The 22,450-nt window shown below is 44.8% G+C and overlaps 1 protein-coding gene and 1 pseudogene across 1 annotated transcript in view; one reads left to right on the top strand and one right to left on the bottom strand.

Moving 5' to 3' along the window:
- The window catches only part of ATP8B3 (ATPase phospholipid transporting 8B3), a 203,536-nt gene that overhangs the window by 46,636 nt on the left and 134,450 nt on the right, over window positions 1–22,450 (top strand). The window contains exons 7-8 of the mRNA XM_083177190.1: window positions 3,012–3,082; window positions 8,197–8,279. Of these exons, the coding sequence (XP_083033316.1) occupies window positions 3,012–3,082; window positions 8,197–8,279 (154 nt within the window). The remainder of the gene's footprint in view (window positions 1–3,011; window positions 3,083–8,196; window positions 8,280–22,450) is intronic.
- On the bottom strand, window positions 1,241–1,379 carry LOC146045191 (U2 spliceosomal RNA; annotated as a pseudogene).

Below are 22,450 nucleotides of genomic sequence, written 5' to 3'. Positions count from 1 at the left end.
GGGTGGGCGACAGGTAATGGCCGGGCGGTCAGCTGGGTCTTGTCTCCTTCTATGCTGCCTGCCTGCCACCCTCTCCCGGAGCAGGCTGCAGGCTTAAAATTAATTTGAAGAAACTCAGGGAGCCCGAGGTGTGCTCCCACCACCAGTGCTGTGCCTAAAAAAGTGCATAGGGGGCCGTGTGATCGATGGACCCTCTCCCAAAGGAGAAGGGCCCCGTTTTTCCCCTAACCCCTCTCAGCCATAAGGCCGAAGAGGGGAAAAAAGGGATTGGTGGGTTCTCTTCACCGAAGCTTAGAGAGACCCGCATTCCTCAATGCACGGAAGGGTCAGGACGGTGGGTCTTCCCACCCAAAGATTTGGAGAAACCCGCATTAGCCTTCCCTCCCCACCTTGCAGCTCAGGGTCGCCCTCGAGGGGACCAAAGTTCTCCCCGAAAGGATGAGAGCTTCGGTACATTGGGGAATGGTAGGCCCATAAGGGTCAACCACATAACCCCAAAAAACGTGACACACTACAGAAAACAGAAAACGTGAAAAGTGCACGAACGTGGAGAGGGAAGAGAAATAAATAATAAAGAGGACCCCAGCCAGAAGGCTGGGGTGGGGGTGTGAAAATTGTCCTACCCCATCCAAAAGGACGAGGTAAGGACGTGCAGCCTAACCTAGAGGGGGAAGTGCGCAGTACAAGTGCTTACTAGTGCATGGTGATTTGGGGATCACCCGTGCATGTTCGACACCCCCGAGTTTCTCCGGGGGCACAGTGCAGCATCGGACTCCAGGCAGCTGACCGATCAGCGTCTGACCAAGTGTTTCTCTGCTCCCATTGTAGGGCACTTTCCAGCCCCTGGCATGGGAATGGGTACTCCACTTGGCTTTTCGAATGACTCCCTTAGGGGTTGAGGCCCCCTTGGAAGAGCAATCTACTCAGTCTCAGTGTTTCTCCGATCCCAAGGTTAAGGTACTAAGCTGGGCCTTTCGCGGTCTCCCCATCAGAGGCTACGAACCTCTGGAACAGGAGCCATCTACTCAGTCCCAGCCTTTCTCCGCTCCTTGGGAATGGATACTAGACTGAGCCTTTCGCTGTCTCATCCTTCGAGGGCTACGAACCCCGTCAAGAGAGCCAAACTACTAGGCCCAGTGTTTCTCCCCCCTCTCTAACCAGTGGGTTTACGGAAACAACACCTCCTACCACTGGCAGAGGTGAAGGTACTCAGCCAGACTTTTCACCACTCCCAGGCAAAAAAGAGTGGTCCCACACCCTCCGCCCATCAGAGCAGCTACTCAGTCCAGCCTTTCTCTATTCTCTGCCAGAGGTCAGTCCATGCCCACTGATAAGAACAGATACTACACTTGATCTTAGCCAAAAGGCCGAGAAGCGAGAGGGTGCAGCTTAAAATATTGCAGAAGCCAGCAGACTCAGCCCAAGCTAGCTCAGTAGCGCTGGTGGCTATAATGGCTGTCAGTGAGGGGGAGCTGTCGGATTGCTAACGGAGACCCAATCCACAGCTGATGGAGGGGGCCTAGGGGTAATGACCTCAGAGCTGTCCCTTGATCTGGCTCGCTCTGCAGTCAACCAAAAGGTTCCCTACACAGATCTGGTTACTTGCAAATACTGAAAAAAAGAAAATAAGCCTTAAAACCCATAGGGCATGCTGTTGTGAATCTACACATTCCAGCATGCCCTACCACAGTTTTTGCATTCCCTAGTAGCAAAACTCTGGCAGTGCATGCTGTAATTTGTTGTTTTACTGGACAGCCACAGGTTGGCAAGCCCTGCCTTAAAACCATATACAATATCCTGTGAGCTTCAAGTAAAGGTGCAATCCCAGGGAGTTATCCTGTATTTTTAAAGTTCTCCCATTTCTTTTTTAAAGTGGCAATAATTGTATTGGCAATAATCATGCTTGTTTTGCCATGTAAATGATTGGCACTTTAAAAAAAAACTTGCACACTTACTGCTTCTAGCAAGTTATAACATCTTACTTGAGATTGGAATTGTACATATACTTAGTTGGTAGGATAGCACGGCCGCTAACAAAATAAAATAAAAAGTATAGCGGCACATAACAGTACAATACAGGCTTCTAATAATTTGTGTGCAGACCTAAAAAAAAACCTCTCTCTTTAACCTATTGCTTGAAGGGGTGTGGTATATGGTCCCGACATTCGGGATCCCGACAGTCATCAGCCCAACGTCGGGATCCCGACAGGCCGGACTCAGACAGCGGGGCAAGCGCAACAAAGCCCTTTGCGGGCTCGCTGCACTCGCCACGGGCAGTGGCTCGCTATGCTCGCCACCTATTCTATTCTCCTATGGGGGTCGTGGATCCCTACGAGGGAGAATAGCCAGTGGCCGTCGGGACCCCGAGTGTTGGGGTTTTGACTCTCGGGATCCCGACGTCGGGGAAATGACTGTCAGGATCCTGACTGTCGGGAAACTGTCTGGCACCCGCTTAAAGTGCCCTATATTTGCTATACATCATATTTATTTATTTTAATAACATTTTTTTATATAGTGCACACATATTCTGCAGGGCTTTACCGAGTATAGTTGCCCAATCACATCAGTCCCTGCCCCATTGGAAATACAATCTATATTCCCTACCACATGTACACACACAGACATTCAAGGGTTAATTTTTTTTGTTGGGAGCCAATTAACCTGCCAGTATATTTTGGGATTGTGGAAGGAAACCGGAGGAAACCCACGCAGCACAGGGAGAATATGAATATGCAAACTACAAATCATATTATTATCAATAATAAATCACATTATTATGGTATTAACAAGCACAGGCGGAGGGGGGGGGGGGATTGTTTCTTAAAGGAGCCTGTCTTTTTGAAGTGATCAGAGAGCTGCTTGAAGTCTGCGTATGCGCATTAACACTGACAGGGGGGGGGGGGGGGGGGGGTTTGGACAAAGTGAGAAGTCCATAGGTTCAATTGTATAGTTTTTAATTAATACCTGTATGTACTGCCCTGCTAACTGTTCCATGGAATATTTTTTACCAGGCAGACCTGCTTTTGCTGTATACTTCCGAACCAAACAGCTTGTGTTATGTAGAGACAGCAGATATAGATGGGTGAGTATAAATGTGTGATCATGTCTCCTCAAATAATCTGTTACTTCTAATATGTACATTTTGCACTATGTCTCAGTTAGTTGGTAATGATACAAAGCTGATAAGTACCAGAGTGTGACCTCCGAATATGTTTTAACCTGGGAAGAGTTTAAATAAATAACTAAATGAAATTACCCAGTCAGGCTGCAAACTGGGATGGGACAGCTGCTTTACTGACAAATCTAAAAAAACAGTGATAGAACTATATGAAGTCCACTGCAAATGTACAATGGGGCTGCAGTTGTTAAATCAGTCAGCTTATATTGGCCCAATTTACCATTCGATATTTACCATATATACTCGAGTATAAGCCTACTTTTTCAGACCATTTTTTATGCTGAAAAAGGCCCCCTCGGCTTATACTCGAGTGAGGGTCCCGCTTGAGTCAATAAGTTTTCCCAGTTTTTTGTTGTAAAATTAGGTGCCTCGGCTTATATTCGGGTCGACTTATACTCAAGTATATATGGTAAATACAGTATACGGTATGTATCAATTATCACATTCAGCGACTGAGCTTGCGATAAAGCTGTGAAGGGTCTCCTCAGTCATTTTATGAAAAACAGGTGTAACTGCGCTAACACATCATCAGTCCAGTGATACAGTATACAGTAATCAGGCATATTTATTCAATATTTTAAATACATACAGTAAAAACACATAAATGAGAGTAAAATGATACGCCTATATTCACCCAAGCGGATAGTTCTGATGGGTGTGGTATAGGGTTCCGACAGTCGGGATCCCGACAGTCATTAGCCTGACATCGGGATCCTGACTGGCCGGACTCAGACAGCATGGTGAGCGCAACAAAGCCCCTTGCGGGCTTGAAGCGCTCACCACGCTGCGGGCACAGTGGCTCACTACGCTCACCACCTATTCTATTCTTCCTCTATGGGGGTCGGGGACCCCCATGAGAATAGCTGGTGGCCGTCGGGAACCCATCTGTCAGTGTCTTAACAGTCGGGATCCCAACGTCGGGTAAATGACTGTCGGGATCCCGACTGTTGGGACCTAGTCTGGCACCCGTTCTGATAGTGTACTATGGGGCAGATTTATGAAGCTTGGAGAAGTGTTATCTATCCCCATAAAGAACCTTAAGTGCAAGGTGATAATGGTTCAGCCAATCAGCTCTTGCCTGTCAATTTACATATTGTGGCCGATTGGCTGAACCATTATCACCTTGCACTTAAGGTTCTTTATGGGGATAGATAACACTTCTCCAAGCTTCATAAATTTGCCCCTATGTGAGCAGAAGTCCGTTCCTATGGCGCCCTGAGGGTTTGTAATCCGATGGGATCCAGTATGTACCAGGTGGACCTTGCGTGGTCACAATGTCTCCCAGTCCCGTGGCCAGTTGTGATGGTGTACCACTACTCCTGCGGGTGGTGGAAACACCCTCTCAAGCCGGAGTCACACAAGTGCCGTGTTCTGGCAGTGCTGGAGAAATAGATCCTGAGAGTGCAGCTTTATCAAGGATGGTAATGGCTGAAACAGGGCTGGTCCGGTTAATAAAGTGCTCAGTTCTTGCAGTGTAGTCCAAGTGGGTGATGGTGTTGCACTGACTCAGTTTCCCATGTATATGCAGCTTTTTCAAAGGTATTTCCCCAAAAATACCAGAGTCATGAGCTGCGCATGCACCTCCGACATCGTGTCACTGCATCTAGCATCTTCAACAATCTGCATCTCCAACAATCCCGTGCATGCTGCACCCCATTAGTAATACTTACTAGTGCCTGAGGATTGGTTCCTGCAGCACTGCTGGTCTTCAGTCAGACTTTAGAGTGTCACTGTACTGCACTGGGAGGATCAGCAGGAAGCCCCCCAATGACCAGCAGCCCACTGGACACCAATCACTGGATCCTGGGGAGGTGTATATAATTATTTTTTAGACACTGATCAGCTTATGTGTCCATCAGACACATAGGGGTAACTTTACAAAAATGGGATCTATTGAAAATGAGATGTTTTCCATAGTAATCAATGAGATTATATATATCTAGAAGGTGCTAAATAAATAAAAAGTAGAAACTGATTGGTTGCTACGGGCAACATCCTATCTTCAATGGAACTCCCATCTTAGTAAAGTTAACCCACAGCTGATAACACTGGTCTTGGCCTCGCACTGCTTTCTCTGCCTAGGGGCATAAACCCCAATTCACATGTGAGCATTGTTTGAGTAAAAGAAATGTTATTAAATGGCCCCCTAAGTGTGTCAGAAAGATATCTAGCACAATAAAAAGCATTATCAAGGACCACAGATGCGTATGAGCTTCTGATCAACAGACAGCCTCTCGGCCAGATGCACTAAGCTTAAAAAGTGATAAAATGGAGAGTGATAAACAACCAGCTCCTACCTGCCATGTGTCCTAGACTGTGTCTAAAAAATGTCAGTCAGGAGCTGATTGGCTGGTTGTTCATCACTCTCTATTTTATCACTTTTGAAGCTTAGTGCATCTGGCCCACAGTCTTTACCTGTTGTGGGGGGTTGATCTGGTGGTGTATGAAGGTTCCATCATGAAGCAGTGGGCCACCATCCAGCTGATCTCTGTCAGCAGCTGAACAACAGGAAGTTGAGCAGTCAAAATGTTTCCCTCCAGAGGTGAAAGTGTGGTGAAACTGGTTGAAACTGAGTTCCACCACCTGTAATGGTAGGAGTAACTAAGTCCCACTTCCACCACAGACACAGTAATTAAAACAGAAATGCCTGACCCAGTGGCTTCCTTTTTCTGGCACGGCGTATGTGATGTCATGCCGTCTCCATTGCTGAAGGTAACAAGAGAGGAGAAGAAGCTGCTGGAAGGACAGAGATAGATAAGTGTATAAAGGGCACTCACTGTGGATATTTTGTGTAAGGGGTACTACTGCTGTGGGTTTATGGCCCTCATTCTAAATGATTTGCAAAGCAGTGGTAATTCACTTTGCAAGCCAAGTAATGACGCCCGCTGGGCGCGCAAATGCCATCTCCCCGCTGGATGCCGAATATCCCCGCAGGCCTGCTAATGGATGTTTTGCATAAACATTCATCCGCAGGCTTGCGTGCGAGCCCGAAATCATTTAATGGTCGCAGACCATCAAATGATTTCTGAAGCTCTCGCTAATCAAAGTCTGGTGCCTTAGTTTAGCGGCGCCCTGCTCCATGAACAGGGCGGGCAACTGACATTTAGTGATAACATTATAGCTGCTGCCTGCCCCTGGAAGGCAGATGGCTGACCCCATTCGTATGGGGATACCCAGTGTTTTCATGGGTGCACCCAGCTTTTTGTGGGTACACCCAGGAAATGCAGGGCGTTTGTACGCAACCTCTTTAAACCCTATTTTCCTCTTTATAGAGTATCTCCAGTACATGTCTTTTGAAGGGCTATGGGCCTGCTAGAATGGACCTAAGTACTGTAAATCCTGATAGAGGCAGTGACTTTTTATGTGTGTTGTGCACCTCATACACTGAAGGGTATGCGCTAAAATCCGCTGCCCACTTCACCGCACATGGCCGGCTAACAGATCGATAATAATCTCATATGCACTAAGATATGTGATTATTATCACAAAGGGCAGCTCTGGTGTTCAGAGCTGCTCTTTGCGAAGCAGCCAGCGACGTGACAGTGGGTCACCGGTGGGTCTCCTCCCTCCTGCTGTGCCCAGCTGCTTGCGGGGACTCTGTCTCTGCCGGCTCCTCCTCCCTGTAAATGGAAGGGGAAGTACATTGCTAGAGAGGAGGAGGCCACTGGTCCAGGCAGCACAGCAGGAGGCTGCCCACACACAGGTGAGGGGAGAGCAGCGTAGCCAGTGAGGAGCGGAGAGGGTTGGTGCGGGGTGGCAGAGGTCCAGAAAGAGAAGCCCATAGGCGACAGCCCCCGCTGCGGTACACTGGTGTGCAGGTTTTAGTGCATACAAAATGCAGTAAAAACCCAGTAACAGTGTTTTTACTGTACCTCATTTTTGCTTTAGAGCTTCCCACCCAAGGACAGGAAAATACAAATACTAAACACATGGGTTCAGAATGACTTTCCGAACTTCAAAATATTGACATTCAAAATACAGACAAGCATTGGCAGACAGTCAAAATATCCACATGTTCAAATTGCAGACATTCATTACGCCGACATGGACATGGTCAAATGACTACATTTAACTAGACAAATCTCAAATTTACAGTGGATGCTGAATTAGGCCCACTATCTGTTACACCATGGTCATTTGCAGTAGCCTAGTATTTACACACGATACTGTGCACAAATTCAACTAAACATGGCCTATGAAGTAGTGGATTTGCAATTGGGAATGCAACAGTGTCGCAAACATGCCTAGTATGACACACATGAATGGTCCCCTTTTGCGTTCACTTTACGTCACCTCACACATTCTTCACCGGAAACGCCCAGGGTCTTAAGTTTAAGTGAGATTATACACCATTGCAAACAAAAAATTCCAGCGATGTGTGTCATGTAAAGCGGTTTCATGGAAATGCCCATTAAACGGTGGGCGTTTCCATGGGCATGACTATCTGCCACCTTCACACGCCCACACTGATGGGGGAGAGTGCCCGGTGAGCACTCTGTTCGCCATATTCGCTCACACCCGGAACATGCACATGCACGGAAATGCGCATGCGCAATAAAGAAACATAACGTACCCGCGCAAATTCACATGGGTGCGCATGGACCAGAATAAGGTTCTTAGACATAAGCTGTGTACACACGGGCAAAAATCGCAAGCAATATGGTCGCTGAGCGACCATATTGCGAGCTATTGGAGTGTGCACCAGCGATAAATCACCGGGTGCGCGCTCCCATTTTCAGCCCCTAATGGTCGCTGGTCGGAGGAGCATGCTCTTCCGATCAGTGACTTCCCCTGACTCTTCTCCCGGCAGTGTGTCATTTTCATGGGACACTGAGCAATAGGATTGCTGAGCAATATATTACTAGCAATATATTGCCAGCGATCATATTGCTCCATGTGTACACAGCTTTAGAGTCCTTCAGAGTGATAGAGCAATTTAATAAAACAGAAGGAATAAGAAAATTATTACCATTTATATTTAAATGTATGTGTTTTTTTTATTTGTTTTTCACTGATAGAGAAACAAATCTAAAGTTTAAGCAGGCCTTAATGGTTACACACAACGGACTCAGCACAGCAGAGGCACTGGCTGCATTTGATGGTGAGCACTCTTGTTTTAAGCTTTTTATTTTAAATCAAATGATCTCTTAAGTAAAGGTTGCACAAACCACATTACGATATTCATTTAGAAATGTAAAAGGATGAAGAAATCATGTACTTCCAGCCAAGCACTTAAAAAATATTGGTTACAGACAGTGGCGGATTCAGGGGGGGGGGCACCTGGGCACATGCCCCCCTGTCATTTATTTTGTAGCTGAGGACCAGGGCTTTCCAACGAGCCCAGCCCCTTGTCTCTAGCCCCCCGGGAACCGGAGATATCGCCTGGCAAACCTGTAACGTTTTTTCCCCATAGGATAATATGGGACCCGTCAATTCCGACCCCCACCCGGTTCCGACGGCTGCCAGTTCCCGCCCTGGCATCACAGAAGCTTGTGGTTGATTTCATTCAATTCAATATGATACCAGCCTGGTCCAAATCGGTCAATCGGTTCCAGAGATATTGCGTGTAAACCGATTTTTTTATTTTTGAAATGTAATTTCATGGCTGTTCATGTTCTTTGAGGGCAGATTACTCTGGAACCAAACGTTCCAGTTTCACTGGACCAAAATCATTCAAAGCCCACTCAAAAGTTCAATATAATACTTGTCTCATGTAAATGGGTCAGTTAGTTCCGAAGATATAGCCGGTTAAATGAGATAACTGGTTAAAGGGGGAGGGGTGGTTTTCTCTCCACCTCACACCAGAAAATGCAGGGACTAGGCTGGTGTAAAAGGGGCCAACCTGGGAATGCATTTTCTGGTGTGAAAGGGGTATTATTTCAAATAGCCGGGACCTGCAGTGCTCTGAATACAGCCAGGCTCTGCCACTGTCAGTGGCTATCACTTCTGCCTGGCGGCGGCTGTCCCCCATTCACCACGAGCATGTATTCCCCCTTGGCAATGAGCATGTAATCCCACATGGCAACGAGCATGGAACCTCTGGCAATGAGCATGGAACCCTTGGCAATGAGCATGTAGAGAAGCAGCACTTATGTAGCATAATTTTTAATAGGCATTATGGTGTTTGGCACAACACATAATGGACATAATGGCGTGTAACTTAACGTGTAATGGACATTATGGTGTAAATGTTTAAAGCGAGCCTTTGGTGGACAATGTCCCTGTTTATGAAGTGTATTGTGAATTTTGGCTTAATCTGTGTGGCATTATGTGAATTCTAGCTCAATCCATGTGGCATTATGTGAATTTTGTCTCAATCCGTGTGGCATTATGTGAATTTTGGCTCAATCCATGTGGCATTATGGGAATTTTGGCTCAATCCGTGTGGCATTATGTGAATTTTTTCCCAATCCGTGTGGCATTATGTGAATTTTGGCTCAATCCATGTGGCATTATGTGAATTTTGTCTCAATCCGTGTGGCATTATGTGAATTTTGTCTCAATCCATGTGGCATTATGTGAATTTTGGCTCAATCCGTATGGCATTTTATGCATTTGGCTTATTCCGTGTGGCATTATGTGAATTTTGACACAACCCATTTGGCATTATGTGAATTTTGGCTCAATCCGTGTGTGTTATTATGTAAATTTTGGCTCAATCCATGTGGCATTATGAATTTTGACACAATCCATGTGGCATTATTTGAATTTTGGCTCAATCCATGTGGCATTATGTCAATTTTGGCTCATTCCATTTGGCATCATGTGTAAGGGGCAAGTATAATGGGGTCTAATATTTTGTTGCATAATGTGTAGAAGTTGTATATGGTGTTGACACGCCCCCTGTTGAGTGGCCACACACCCTTTCAACATCCTTCACTTTTGTCGCCATGGTGGGCCTGCGTACTTTAAATGCCAGGGCCTATTTTTAATTCCATTCCCACCCTCTCCTGCCGCTCTCTTAGCATGTACACTGGCACCACTAACACTGCCCCTCCCCCACCCAAACCCTTTTTTATCATGGTGCCCCCCCTGTCATTTTATCCTGGATCCACCCCTGGTTACAGACACCCCCAACATATCATTAATTGGGCAATGCAAATGTCTAACACCTTCCGGATTGTATACTATTTTTGTGCTACTCCAGTAGTGCTACCGCAGAGTGTCCTAGGCATAGGTAGGCAAATAAGGAATGAGAGATCCACTCATATATAGCAGTACACACCCACGATTCTAGATGCTTCTTTTACAATCTCTTTTCACAATCTTTCCATATATGGAATTAGACATGCCCTTAGGGTGGAGCATGAAACGCCCCATTAATGGGGGCACTTTGCAAAATTGTATTACCAACTATAATCTCCCTGAAACTCGTTTTCAAAAGTAGGCAAGTATGTCCTGTGGATGTTCTGGGCACTGGCATAGGCAAACGTAGGGGGGTTTCTGGTTGCACAGAAACCCCCCTCCTCTTGGCAAGTGCTTTAAATTATGACAACAACAGCACTCTGGTATTTAGTATGATCAATAGAGCTGCCACCACATCAGTGTAAAGCCCTGTACACACACACATCGATTTGCTTTTGATTTGATGTTATATTCGATTTTCTATTAGATCTGGCATTAGATCTTTCCATTCGATTTGGCATTAGATCTGTACTTTTGCATTAGATATCAAATTTGATATCGAATTCAATATTCATTCATTGTATATCGATTTACTAGATCGGATTCGATATTTCCTTGGCTGCACAGCAGATTTTTCTGTTCGATTTTGTGAAAATGGGAGCGCGCATCGAATCGAATGTAGATCGAAAGTGACACAAACACCATTCGATTCCATTTAGGATTCGATTCGATTTTGCTTCTATAAGCAAAATCGAACCGTAAATCGAGAAAAATTGATGCATGTATACAGGGCTTAAGGGACAAAGCAGAGCTGCTGCACTTGCCCTTTGGAATCAGCTTCTTCTACCAAGTTTGCTGTGTGTGTGGTTCTGAGCCCTCAAACACCACAATCGACCCGAGAGTAGCTGCCAGGAGGAAGAGACAGGAGCCTTAACATGAGGTGGGAGAATGTGAGCTTAGTACTGATTCTATTATGTTTCTGTATTTATTTATTATGATATATTTAACCTTTTCCTGACAATTTATATTATTTAAATGTTGGAAATAGCCTATACTATAGACCATCTGTACTGTTTAATATTAATTTTGTATTCCATAATGTATCCAGTGTTTAAAAAGTCTACGCTGTTACCGCTCCCCAGACTCCGGTATTTACTCCAATGTGCTGCAGAGTCGGAGATATTGGATTAAATTTGGAAACCCCCCTCTAAAAATCCTGCATTTGCCACTGGGCAGTCCTGTATTTCCTATTGGTGGCATACAGCCTTGCTGTTTGCAGGGGGAGGGGCCCTAAACTGCACACCCTGGACATATGAGGTGCTACCTGCTGAGATCTGTAGCACCTCATATGTCCAGGGTGTGCAGTTTAGGGCCCCTCCCCCTGTGTACTATATATTGTGTATTCATACACACTGGAAGGAACTAGAGACGCCTTCCTCCTTAACTAACACCCCCACCCACCTGTCCCAGATTGTTTTTAATCAGGTTGGAGTCCCAACATTCAAGACTCCACACCTCAACTTGGCACTATGAGGGTAAGTCCTACTATACATATATACTGAGTGTTAGTCTGTGGGACTGTGTTTGGGGCGCAGGGCTCTTTGGGCTGCTGTTGCTGGGCTGCTCCATGGCATCATATCGTACACTTTCCATCACCCCTTTAGTTTGTTTAATATATATGTAGCACCCTTCACATTTATTATTACCTCTTACTTAGGTAAGTCTTATCACATATAATTTCCCCTATCCCTTTTACTTTCACTTCAATTTCACACTAATGTGGTGCCATGGGGTGGCTCTGCTGGTCTGGCCTGGGGGGTCCTGTGCCCTGGACCTGTCTCAGAGGAGTGTTAGGGACTTGTCCTATTGAGGTAACCTGGACACGGTGGACAAGCCCATAATAATGGCCATCATTATGCTAATAACCTCCAATGCAATATAGCAAAGATATTAAAAGGTCTAGCATTTATATTTAGTGTGCACCTGCAAACTCCTCCTCCTGCTTGCAGCCTTGCTGTTTGTCCTATAGTAATGGTACCCGGCAGTGTACACTACTACTAGTGGTAAAACTATGGATGTTGGGCTCTGCTAGGACAACTGTTTTTTACAGCAGCTGCCTCAGCACTGGATTAATGATTAATTGATCTGGCAAATTTAGTTCATTGTAGTGAGTTAAGCTGGGTACACCCTAGTAGATACTAGGGGGGGAATTTAATAGGAAGAGATTTAATAGGATTCAGAAAGTGAGAGATTTGGTAAGAAATCTCTAGGTTTTTTAAAGCTACAATCATTTAGGCAGGTATTCAATACTTTAATTCCCCTTGTGCAGCGAATCCTGTTTTGGATTCGCTGCACAATCGCCGGGTTCCGGAGGGCTGCAGCATTCGCTGCCAGCCCTGCCTCACCCCCTATTCAACACCTCAGGGGTTTGCTGCCCCTGACGGCGAATTTTAACCCCCCCGGCGAATGCCGCAGGGAGCCGGAGGACGGCTGCAGGCAGGGAGATGGAAGCCTCCCTGCCTGCGCCGGACACTGTGGAGGTGAAGGAGGGCTGTCGGGGACACAGGGAGAGCCCCCCAGAGCTGGCAGGGGGCTGTGTTAGGGAGCCGCTACACACTGGTCCCGATCGTGCATATGTAATGATCAGGATCAGTGTGCAGTGAATATATGAATATTAATGAGCGGCTTCCAGCCCTGCCCCCTGAATGTGTAAAAAAATATATATATATATTGTTAAAAAAAAAAAAATTAAAATATATTCATGTGCTGCAAGGACATGAATAAAAATAGCATGCCCCTTGACGAATGTAAAATGGAGAATCCTGGCGAAAATCACTGGAGAAAGCAGTTCTCCACTTCAGCATTGAATACACTCTCGGCGAATTCCACTGAAAACCCCATTGAAAACCACCGGCGAATCGCGGTGAATCACAAACGGCGAATCACCAGCCATTCGCTCTTCATTTGCAGCGAATTGTGTCCATTGAATAGGGCAAATTGTTTTTTCTGTGAGAAAATTTGCCAGAAAACAGGCGAATTGCCAGACTCGCTGAAAAAAATGGCGAATCAGAGGCATTGAATACTGGCCTTACACTGCAAAACCAGTTTGAATCTGAATCTCTTATCCTATTACATGTAATCCTGTATATCTGGAGATCAATTGATCTGCAGACATATCTGCAGGCCGATTGGGCAGCGTGTTCTCTATCCACACTGCACAATCCATACGGACTGACAGCGGACACAAGTTTTTGAGCGGCAAAGTCCGTTCGCGAGCGGTGTGCTGTCGCCGCACATGCGCATCGCGAACGGTATGCATGCACAGATGCAAAAATCAGCATTCCGTCCATATGCAGACAGAACCGCACCAACCAGAATAAGGCCCTTTGAGTTTAGATCAGCCATCATGAAAGTTAGCTTTAGAGGGATTCATTAAAAAAGAAAATTGTGTCCTTATATATTAATGTCAGATAATGCCACCTGGTCTCAGGTTAATCATCTAATTGAGATCAGATCCTGGGTAACGGTAAAGGGTCCTACTCCTTCCTAAAGCTTCCTTTCTCTCTTTTTGTAGTGTCAGGATATTATTTTAGTTAAACCCTTGCCCTATCTGTTATTATCATGTTTCTCATTAGTGCTCTAATGCTGCTAATACCACATACTGCTACCATGTTTCTCCTTTCTGTGCCCATATATTTCTCGCTTTACCTATTTTTTATGATGAAACAATACTGCACATTTTATGTTTTTTTTTTTTTTTTTTTTTTCATGTAGCCTCTGGTTACAATGCTACCACCTATCCTACATTATCTCTGTCCTGCTTATTGGTTGACATGACATTTCTTTTTTCTTTTTTTTTGCTACTGTTGTTAATTGTATACTGTTTTTCTTGCTAGAAAATTCAATAAAACAGTATTTACAAAAAAAAAAAAAAATTGTTATCAGGTGTGACTGTACTATTAAATACAAAAAAACACAGGTAGGTTGCCCTAATTCAATTTCAGCTGTGCATGTGATAGACCAATTAAGACACTTATTAAATAAAAATGATTACCATATATACTCGAGTATAAGTCTACTTTTTCAGACCATTTTTTATGCTGAAAAAGGCCCACTTGAGTCAATAATGGATGAGAGTATTCCTCCCCAAACGGTATTGCGGTATTGTTGGTATGTTACCTCCATTAGCATCCGGCTTCTTTTTTAGACAGGTGGCATGCCTCCACAATGTGTTGTAATAGCCAGGCTGGGGGGTCCAGTGTTTTTAGTTCTAGAGGATGGATCCCAATGATGTATTAGAAAGGGCTGGTTGGGTCACTTGCCAGAGATAGTGGTGGCAATATGGGGTGTCACAGCAGCAAAGGTTCCAAGCGCCAGTGCCTAAGCAGCTTTTTGAAGGTTTAATTAGTGCAACCTACCTGTGTTTTTTTGTATTTACTATTATAGGGGTGTAATGTAACGTCCCCCTTCTTTGGTTGCTGCTTGGCCAAATACCTCATTATCAGGCACCCTAAGGTAACTCAAGTTATCAATTTTTGTGATTGAACTATTGCATTTCACTCGTAAGGAAATACTAATGGTTCCCCACTGTTGTACTGGAGCTAAATTTTAGTCCTCTGCTCCTTACCATACCTTACTCCCTGGTTCTTCCCTATGTGGCTGTTTTACCCAGGGCTCTGTGAGTTCAAGTTCTGAAAGTTATAATAAGTGGCTTCTCTCACTAACTTGACTGCAACTCTAATAACACAAACTTACATGGTCGATGGCTAGACTTACCATCATTTCATTGGTTCACACAGGTACATTTTGCAGTAATGCACCTGGCCCGAACATTGCAAGCGAAGCGAGCCATGTGACGGTACGCACTACACTAATTAGGGGTCTATGTGCTCAGGTATCGACATTGATACCAAGAAAACGTGAAAAACTCATGTCAGCCTTTTAACGTGTCAACATTTTCCATGTCAACATTTCGCTACTTTGGAACTTTTGTTAATGTTGAACTAATGCAGGTGTAAGCCTAGTGTCAGGGCTGGGTTTCTCTGTGAACCGGGACGAGAGCAGGGGACCAGTTGGCTGGATGCATGAGAACAAAAGCTGGCAGGTTTAATGTACAATTTATTCATGCTTATGGTTACAGGTAAGTATCTATGGTTGAATGAAGGAATAAATCATTGAATGAACAAAGTTAATAACTGAATAAGATGAAAGGGAATAAAGTCAATGGCTGAATTACAGGAAGTAAAAAGTTCTTTGGAGCTGGGGATTCCAGCAATACCGGGAAGCAGGCGTGCACTAGAGATGGGCAAAACGGGTCACTAACGAGAGCTGGGATCCAGCAGATCAGTCCGTGAAAAGATCGGGATCTTTTACACGATTCATCGGTTCACTTTGAAAGAAGGGGTCATTTGATAATAACGAAGCATAATTTGTTTTACAATCATTTTTTGCCATTTTTTGGGGACACCAACAACACAAGAAACAGGTTTGCTTGAAGCTGGGGATACCAGCACTTCGGGAGCAGGCTTGATTGAAGCTTGGAGTGCCAGCAGGTCAGTACAGCCGGATTACCTAAAGCCAGGTGAAGCTGTAGATGGAACTCTACTGTCTCTTTAAGGAGCTTTAGAATGGTAGAAGCTGTCCTTAGTGAACACCTGAAGTCAGGGAGTACTGATGCTTGTAATTGCGCTGTGTCTTGGAAGCAGACATATGCAGGAGCTCACTACGTAAATAGACAACAAAGCACTGACAGTGTTCTGTTCCCTGAGCTGGGCTTTATACCTCTTGCTGTGAGCTGATTGGCTAATCAGTCCTGATTGAGTCCTGCAGAGTCAGATGACCAGGAAGTGTCATGGCGCTGCCCAAGGAGGAGAATGGCGCCAAGGCTGGCGTGGTGGGCCTGCAGGGATGTGCAGCAGGACACCGGACCGCTGGGACAGAATGCCGCAGAGGCAACAGCGGGATGCCAACAGGGGCAGCCAATGACAGCCAGCATTTCACAGAGAATGGCAGGAACACAATGTGCAGCTGGGGAGCACTGACAGTCTCCATTCTGAGACATCTAGCCACAAAAGTTTTGCAGAGAGCACTAAAAAGTTTTTTAACCCGCTATACAGCACTAACCCTTTAAAATAAAAACATGTTGCAGAACCTCTGCAGAAGCAGCCTGAAACTTATTGGGCATTATCTGTTTTCTACTAGTGACAGGGAGTACAGTATGTTCCCCACAGGAGGGAGGGGGCTAGCCCGGTTCCCACTTACACATCTACAGCAGCCACTCACCAGCACGTTCACTTTCATTTTTTCCATCTTAATCATCAGATTCTATTTCATGCTGGCTGCCTCTGGATGGGTGGTGGGGATCTTACTGGATAGGTCACCTGACATTGCATCAATCCACACACGTCAGTCAGGCTTATCTGATAGCTGCCTCCCCCTGAGGTTTTTTTTGTGTGCAATATTATTGGCCACAATGCGGCCCAACCCCCTGATCCAGGAAGTATCTGAGTATTACAGGGGGGAGCCAGACTCGTACCTGCCTCACCTCTGGTCTCTCCTTTAGGGAGGATGTACCAACCATTTGCAGTTTACCTTGCCACTTACTGGATTGCTACTAACTGCGTACTCTGGGGCATATGTATTAAGCCTTAACAAGAGATAAATGCAAGGGTGATAAGGAGAGATAAATGTACAGCCAATCAGCTCCTTACTGACTTTTTTTCAAAACAGCCTGTAACATGGCAGTTAGGATGTGATTGGCTGGACGTTTATCGCTCTTTATCACCCTTGGATTTATCTCTTGTTAAGGCTTAATACATCTGCCCCATTATTTGCTAACAGACAGAATGTTGGCAAGTATGCTTCAGTGTTTGAATATTATGAATTCAGGCCTAGCTTTGTCAGCATGTAATGGAATTCTATATGAACACCTCTACTCTATACAACTGTCCTTAAATGTCCCTTACCCATACCGCCCAACATTCTCTCTTCTGAAGTCATGAGTCTTGCGGGGATGCCGCAGGCCGCCTAGCTCCCATTTGGCATCACTAGGGGCAGAATGGGTAGCGCTGTGTAAGCTGCTGGCAATACCCCCATCCCCACTGCCTCTCTGAGGGGTGAATTTATGAAGCTTGGAGAAGTGTTATCTATCCCCATAAAGAACGTTATGAGCAAGGTGATAATGGTTCAGCCAATCAGCTATAATATGTAAATTGACAGGTAAGAGCTGATTGGCTGAACCATTATCACCTTGCTCATAACGTTCTTTATGGGGATAGATAACACTTCTCCAAGCTTCATAAATTCACCCCTGAATCCCTGCACAGGCCAGAGGGGATGTCCAACACCCCCCGCCCCCACGGAACACTGGGATGTAGACCACAAATTTACAGTCTGCAGTGGGGAGCCAAAAACATTAGTTTCTGATCCTGGCTCTGCTTAATGGGGGAGTTCAACCACCTCTCCAGGACCACTTTAAACCCTGTGCTCATTCTGCATCCTGAAAAAAGATGGGAGTTCTATTTCTCATGGGATGTTGCTATGGGCAACCAATCAGATCCTGTCTATTATCTTCTAGAAGGTGCTAAATAAAAAAGAAGTAGAATCTGATTGGTTGCCCATAGGAACATCACATGTGAAATAGAACTCCCATCTTATTACATTTCCCCCAGCATGTTATACGTGGCATGAGATTCTCATGGTTTTTGTTTGGCTTGTATTTTTATTTTTCATTTTACTTTTAACATTCTGATTATTTGTTCTTCATATATGTGTTAAGTAACTTCTGATAGTAATGGAGGTATGGTTTGCCTTTATTTCAAATGACCAGGGCCGGAGTGGCCTTGTTGCACTTCTGGCAAATGCCAGAAGGGGTGACAGCCTGATGGACTGGTCCAACCGCATGGCAGACATAGAAGCTAAGGCTAACCATTCCCCTTTTCTGCTTGCACAAATGGCGACTGCATTGCTTATTAATCCCTGCAAGTGATATGCAGGCATTGCTAGTAATATTAGTGTGTGAGTTTGTGTACTAGATTATTTAGCCTTTGAGTTCCACTAGGCAAGGGCTGTTGTGAATGATTAATAGCACACAATAATATGTTGCAATATTCTGTATATCTTATAGGTTAAGACAGAGGTTCCCAATCTTTTTTTAATTATGGCACGCTGGAGTATCAGAAACTTTTTCACGGCACCCCTAGGCCCAAAAAAACACACAAAATAAATATAACATGAAGTACGGTAGATTGGATTCATATTCGATTCTTAGGGTCAGTTATGTGGTAACGGGCACAGGATTTGCTTCTGTTTGTACACATTTTATGATTGGCAGCCCCCAGCACTGGTTTTGCCCATAAATAATTAACCATAAAGAATTTGAATTGGTACTTGACCACCAACCTGGGGCACCTCTGCAAGTGTCCTGAGGCACCCCAGGGAGCCACGGCACACAGTTTGGGAACCACTGGGTTAAGAATTAAAAGACGATAGCTGTAAATTACATCTATAGGTATTTTCTGGGTTTTTTTTCCCCCATACAATATACATACAGTAAGTACGGATAAAAATAAATCTAACAAATTAAATTATTGTATTCAAAATATATAAATCTGCTATGTTTATTATACAGTATTTATAATTCCCTGCATTGAAGAAAGACCTTTGAGAGATGCAGATGAGGGCATATACAAGATACAATTTACATGAAACCACAAAAGAAAAAAAAAGGAAAAGAGGATGGTCCCATGGTGAAGCAGAACAGTTGGGAGATATGCATTACCTGACACTGTAGGAATGAGGACTACCAAAAGAAGTTATGCTTTAGTCTGTAAATGGACATATGTCCATCTCTTAAATTGGATCAAAATGTTTAAAAATACCATACCCTCTAACATGGCCCATTATTTTAGGTAAAAAATGCTCTGTTCCCTTTTAATGTATGATTGCCATCACCTGTGGTGAACTAGTTGATGAGACGTGTGTCTCAACCAGTGCCGAATTTCCCATTAGGCACGTGAGGCACGTGCCTAGGGGCGGCACATGTTTGGGGGCGGCACTTGGATGCTTGTGATAGTACTGTCAGCCTGAAATGTATCAGTAACTGTAAAATATACACTGTACTGTACCATATTCCATCTTGAATAGAGTGTAAATGGATAGGACATGCAGATACTGCCCCTGTAAACTGTCCTATATAGTAAATATGTATACATCATTTTTACAAAAAGTCAGTTAGTGGCTTTGTTTTAAATAGTACCGATTCTTACCGGTTAATACGCTTTCCTCTACTCCACCATGGCAGCTGAACTATGGGTTTTCCCTCTCATTAGGTAGATCTGGAAAGGAAAAAAAGACACAACACTGCCCCTATATAAGGACCGCCCCTACTGAGGCTCAGTGTCTTAATTATCAGCGAGTATACACTTTTAACATAACATAACATAACGTAACATAACGTACTTATATTGCTTCATATATCCCAAGGGAGGGAATAATGCTGCCATGGTGGAGTAGAGGAAAGCGTATTAACCGGTAAGAATCCGTACTTTCCTCTACCTCCCCATGGCAGCTGAACTATGGGTAATACCATAGCAGTATAAAAAAAATTTTTTTTGGGTGGGACCATAATTAGAAAGAAAGAATAATACCTCTTAGAAGGATACAGGTTGGAATCACCTACATGTAAGTCCACTTTATTTAATTAGTGCTTTTTCCCTTTAAGAGGGGAGCTTAGCGTAATCCTTAGATTACTGCGCTTAGTATCTTCCTGCCCAGTTTTGCATCACTGGAGGACTCGATATCCAAGCTATAATGTCTGGAAAAGGTGTGTGCTGAGGCCCAACAGGCTGCTTTGCATAATTCTTCCAGGGACGCTGCCACTTCTCTAGCCCAGGAAGATCCTACTGCTCTAGTAGAGTGAGCCTTTAAGCTTTGTGGTACTTCCTTATTGCTCATCTTATATGCCTCCGCTATGCATGTCTTGATCCATCTAGCGATGGTTGCTTTTGAGGCTCCGAGACCCTTGTTTTTGCCTTCTGTCACCACGAAGAGCCTTTTTGTCTTCCTCCAGTCCCCTACATTTTGTAGGTAGATAGTTAATGCTCTTTTAACATTGAGTTTGTGGAACCTTTGCTCTTTCTCGTTTACTGGTTTTGCGCAAAAAGACGGTAGCACTATTTCCTGGTTGATGTGAAAGGAGGACACCACCTTGGGCAAGAAGTGTGGATTTGTCCTTAGGACGACCTTGTTTTCATAAAAGTTTAGAAATGGTTCTTCTGCCCACAGGGCTTGTACCTCCGACACTCTCCTTGTAGATGTTACCGCCACCAGGAATGCCACCTTAGCTGTTAGCCACTTGATCGGTACCTCCTCAAGAGGCTCCAAGGGACTTTCTGTTAGGGCGTTTAGTACAAGATTAAGGTCCCAGGGTGCAGTTGGGCTACGGAACGGTGGTCTTATCCTTTTGGATGCTTGTATGAACCTTTGCACATATTTATCCTCTGCAATTTTCCTGTCTAGTATAGCCCCAAGTGCGGATACCTGGACTTTTAATGTACTAACTGATAGCTTCTTGTCTAGGCCTGATTGCAAGAAGTCTAGCACTGTTGGTATGGCTTTATAATTCTTTTTCTTAGTTTTACAGAATTGTATATATGTTCTCCAGATTCTGTAATATGTACCTGAGGTTGAACTCTTTCTAGCCTTTAGAAGTGTTCTTACTACTTTTGTGGAGAAACCTTTATTTACCAGAGTTCTGGTTTCAGCAGCCACGCCGCTAGGTTCCAGTTTCTGGGCTGTTGTTGCACGTATTTTCCCTGCCTCAGCAGGTCTTCCCGGTTTGGCAGTCTCCAGGGTCCTGCTACTGCCATCCTGACCAGTTTCTGGAACCAAGCCCTTCTTGGCCATGTGGGTACAATGACTATCACCATTGCCTTCTCCCTCTGTATCTTGTTCAATAATCTGGAAATGACCAGGAATGGCGGAAAGGCATACATCAGACCTTGTTCCCATTGATTTGTTAGTGCGTCTGTCCCCCAGGACTCCTTTTCCCAGTGTCTGGAAATGAACTTCGTCACTTTCCTGTTGTTTCTGGTTGCCATAAGGTCTATTTCTGGGTAGCCCCACATCTGGGCTATCTCCTCGAATATTCCTTGGGATAATTCCCACTCTCCTGGCTTTATCTGCCTCCTGCTTAGGGCTGTTAGGTGTCTTCTTAAAGCCTCTGTCCTGGGGAAGCCACACCGATTTCCCCCCCGTGGTTTTCTATATGATATCATCTAGATTCTTCCCAAATAGGTAATCACCCTGAAACGGGAGTGATACCAGTTTGTTTTTAGATTGTGCATCCGCCGACCATGGTTTCAGCCACAATGCTCTCCTGGTAACAGTGGTGCTTGCATTTGTTCTGGCCGCCAGCCTAACCGCATCCAGGGATGCATCGCATATGAACTCAACGGCAACTTGCACGTTCTGAATTATTTTGAGGAGTTCTGACCTCTTTACACCATCCAGTAAGTCGGACTCTAGGTCCTGGCACCAGGACCTCAGTACTCTCAAGGTCACCGCTATTGCCGAGGAGGCTTTAATAGAAGCACCAGACGTGACGTGCTGCTTACGCAGGCTCATTTCCATTTTTCTCTCCATTGCGTCCTTAAACACGTTGGCGTCTTCTAGGGGTAAAGTGGTTTTTCTCGATAATCTAGCGATGGCGGAGTCCACCTTGGGGGCCACCTCCCACTTCTTCACCTGCTCCGTATCAAATGGGTACATCTTGTTGACTCTAAGTGGTACGGCTATTTTTTAATCTGGGCTAGCCCACTCCTCCTCCACTATGTCCTGTAGTGTTTTAGAAAGAGGGAATGATTTAGGTTTTTTCTTTTTATCCTTAAAAAGGAGGTCCTGTAATTTCCCTTCTTCCTGAGGATCCTCAATGTTGAGTGATTTATTTATCAGGATGAGAAGGTTGTTAAGGAGATCTGGATTAAAGTCCAGCTCCGCTTTCTCCTGGGTTACTTCCCCTTCTTCCACTTCCTCAGGTAAGTCAGGGGCAGGACCTTCCCCTGGGTCAGAGTCCTCAGATAGTGTGTCTCTAGGCCTTTTATGTGACACCTTCTTCAAATCCTCCTTTGTAACAAAGGTATCAGCTAA

Source organism: Crinia signifera, chromosome 1, assembly GCF_055691185.1.
Source record: "Crinia signifera chromosome 1, ASM5569118v1, whole genome shotgun sequence".
NCBI lineage: Eukaryota > Metazoa > Chordata > Amphibia > Anura > Myobatrachidae > Crinia > Crinia signifera.
The sequence above is the reverse complement of the archived record's forward strand: the minus strand, read 5'-3'. Positions and strand labels throughout refer to the sequence as shown.